Source organism: Colobus angolensis, unplaced genomic scaffold (assembly GCF_000951035.1).
Source record: "Colobus angolensis palliatus isolate OR3802 unplaced genomic scaffold, Cang.pa_1.0 Scaffold300, whole genome shotgun sequence".
Classification (NCBI taxonomy): domain Eukaryota; kingdom Metazoa; phylum Chordata; class Mammalia; order Primates; family Cercopithecidae; genus Colobus; species Colobus angolensis.
In genome coordinates this window covers 3,053,738-3,056,727 of record NW_012116267.1, presented here as the reverse complement: position 1 = coordinate 3,056,727, position 2,990 = coordinate 3,053,738, and the positions used below count along the sequence as shown (strand labels likewise).

Sequence of the window (2,990 nt, the reverse complement as noted above, 5' to 3'; positions counted from 1 at the left end):
TAGTAGAGACGGGGTTTCACTGTGTTAGCCAGGATGGTCTCGATCTCCTGACCGTGTGATCCGCCTGTCTCGGCCTCCCAAAGTGCTGGGATTACAGGCTTGAGCCACCGCGCCCGACCAGTTTTGAGCCTTAATAAGCTCAGGGGTATAAATCCAGCAAATGTGTTTAAAAAAAATCATCTGGAGGTTTAATTGGTTAAATTTCATTACACTTAAGTTTTGTGACTTTTGATAACATATTTTTTGGTTTCCCTGTTGTTAAGTTCCTATGTTTGAAAATGGCAACACTGACTGCTTTTAAGTTAGTTATTACAGCTCAAAACTGCACTAAAACTTTTGGAATTCGTGTATGATTCCTAAGTCAGAAACCTGATCCTAGCTCATTTCACTAGATGACTGACACTTCAACACTGGAATGAACTAAATTATTTTCTTTAGAAGGTTCTTTTATTTTCTTGCTATATCCTCAGGACAAACCTGATAGGTGTCTCACTCACACATCATTGGGTATGTGATTAGTTTTGTGAAAAGTACAATGGCACAGTTCTTAAATTAATATAGCAATAAATCTCATTTTCCATATTAAGTGTCAGTGGAACTAAGAATGATTTATGCTGGTAAACATCAAAATGATCGTATTTTAATAAATTTCCACAGATTCATCCAGTTTAAAAAACCTTTCTTGATTTCAGGTGTTTTCTCTCCTTCTCCTTGATCAAGGTTATTTGGGTTTCCATCTGTGACTTCTTTTGTTTTTATAAGGGTCTCATATATTTTCTGGGCTCTGACAATTTCTTTCTGAGCATCAAAATGGACTTTTTGCCTGGTCAGGATGGGAACAATTAAATTAAAATCATTAATTCGCTTGTTTAATTTTCTGATGTTTTCTTGAAACTGCTCACAAAAGTGTTTCCACTGTTTCTGTTCAGTTGGTGTCATTGGATTCCCAAGTTTTTTCCTAGACACTAAAATTGCCTCTCTGAGTTGCTCAATAGTATCACTGATTTCCTTTTGCATAAGGATCCATTCTGGTTGGTATCCATTATCGATCAGTATTCGGTTCAGGTTGTGAGTCATGGGATCAATGTAAGAACAGTCAGAAAACTTTTTCAGAGGTTTTCCTTTCCCACTGAGATTGTCAAAGTCTCCTTTTGCCATGGATTCTTGAATGAGGTCCTCCACTAAACGCTCTATAGCTTGAGTTATCTTTTGCTGTTTGCTCTGTCTTATATTTTTAACAGTTACACTATCAGGAAAATACTGGCTTTGTAGTTTCTGCTTTTGATATTCCATCACTTGTTCAGTAGCACGGTCTGCCCTAAATTGCCTATATTGCTTCTCTCGTTGAGTTGGAGTCCCAAAACCAATACCTTCAAAACTTAAATAATGCCGGTGTTGGGGTGTTTTATATTTGAATTTTTCTACATCTTCTGTTTCTTCTTCTTCACCTTTATTCTGACTGGCATTTGCTTGTTCTATCACATGGGAGAGCACCTTTCTATAAGCTTTTTCAATCCTTATAAATGTTGCAGAATCAGCCGTATCAGAGCCACCGTCAGGATGATATTGCTTGGCAAGCTTATGAAAAGATTCCCTGACTTCATCTGCAGAGCATCCTTCTTCCACATTCAGCAGCCTATAATATTCTCTGATCTTCTTTTTGGATTTATGGGTTGACATCATTCTATTTCTAATGATACCAATATATGGAAGCATTTTCACTCGATTAGGAATCACTGTAGCCTTTATCAGGTGAGATCTTAAGATCTGAGCCATCATCACGTACGCTGTATTCATTATTGTACCCAGAATTCTTCCTAGCAATGATCTATAAAACGACAACAAATATAGGTGGAACAAAGTTGTATTATCAGTTAATTTCTTATTTTCAGCAATAAGGTATAAGATACGGCATGAATTTACAAGTACAACAAGGGGCAGTTCTTTTGAATGCTGCTGTCAACATTGTCCTTTTTTCCCCCCCTTTTTTTTCCTTTTGAGACAGAGTCTCTGTTGCCCAGGCTGGAGTGCAGTGGTGCCTCCGCCTCCAGGGTTCAAGCGCAACCTCCGCCTCCAGAGCCACGCCCAGCTAATTTTTTTGTATTTTTAGTAGAGAAGAGTTTTCACCATGTTGGCCAGGCTGCTCTGGATATCCTGACATGGTGATCCACCTGCCTTGGCCTCCCAGGGATTACTGGCATGAGCCACTGCACCCAGTTTTTTTTTTTTTTTTTTTTTGAGACAGGGTCTTGCTCTGTTGCCCATGCTGGAGTGCAGTGGCACAATCGTGGTTCACTGCAGCATCAACCTCCTGGGCTGAAGTGATCCTCCCACCTCTGCCTCTCATGTTGCTGGGACTACAGGCATGCACCACCACACCTGGCTAATTTCTGTATTTTTGTAGGGATGGGGTTTCGTCATGTTGCCCATCCTGGTTTCCAACTCCTGAGCTCAAATGATCTGCCAGCCTCTGCCTTCCAAAGTGCTGGGATTATGGAGGTGAGCCACTGTGCCTGGCCACATTCTTTTTTTTCTTTTTTTGAGACGGAGTCTCACTCTGTTGCCCAGGCTGGAGTGCAATGGCACGATCTCGGCTCACTGCAACCTCTGCCTCCCAGGTTCAAGCGATTCTTCCACCTCAGCTCCTGAGTAGCTGGGATTACAGGTGTGCAACACCACCCCTGGCTAATTTTTGTATATTTAGTAGAGATGGGGTTTCACCATGTTGCCCAGGCTGGCCTCGAATTCCTGACATAAGGTGATCTGCCTGCCTCAGGCTCCCAAAACGCTGGGATTACAAGCGTGAGCCATCGCATCGGGCCTGGCTGCATTCTATTTTTTTTTTTTTTTGAGACGGACTCTCGCTCTGACGCCCAGGCTAGAGTGCAGTAGTGTGAGGGCTCACTGCAAACTCCGCCTCCCAGGTTCAAGCGATTCTCCTGCCTCAGCCTCCTGAGTAGCTGGGATTACAGGCGCATGCCACCATGCCT

General features: G+C 42.1%; 1 protein-coding gene across 2 annotated transcripts in view; it reads right to left on the bottom strand.

The window, feature by feature from the left end:
• Positions 1-608: 608 nt before the first annotated feature.
• Positions 609-2,990, bottom strand: part of DNAJC28 (DnaJ (Hsp40) homolog, subfamily C, member 28) — a 3,772-nt gene continuing 1,390 nt past the window's right edge. For both annotated transcript variants that reach the window (XM_011950045.1, XM_011950046.1), the window contains exon 2: positions 609-1,828. In XM_011950045.1, coding sequence (XP_011805435.1) covers positions 625-1,797 — 1,173 coding nt within the window. In that variant the 5' untranslated portion in view covers positions 1,798-1,828 and the 3' untranslated portion in view covers positions 609-624. The remainder of the gene's footprint in view (positions 1,829-2,990) is intronic.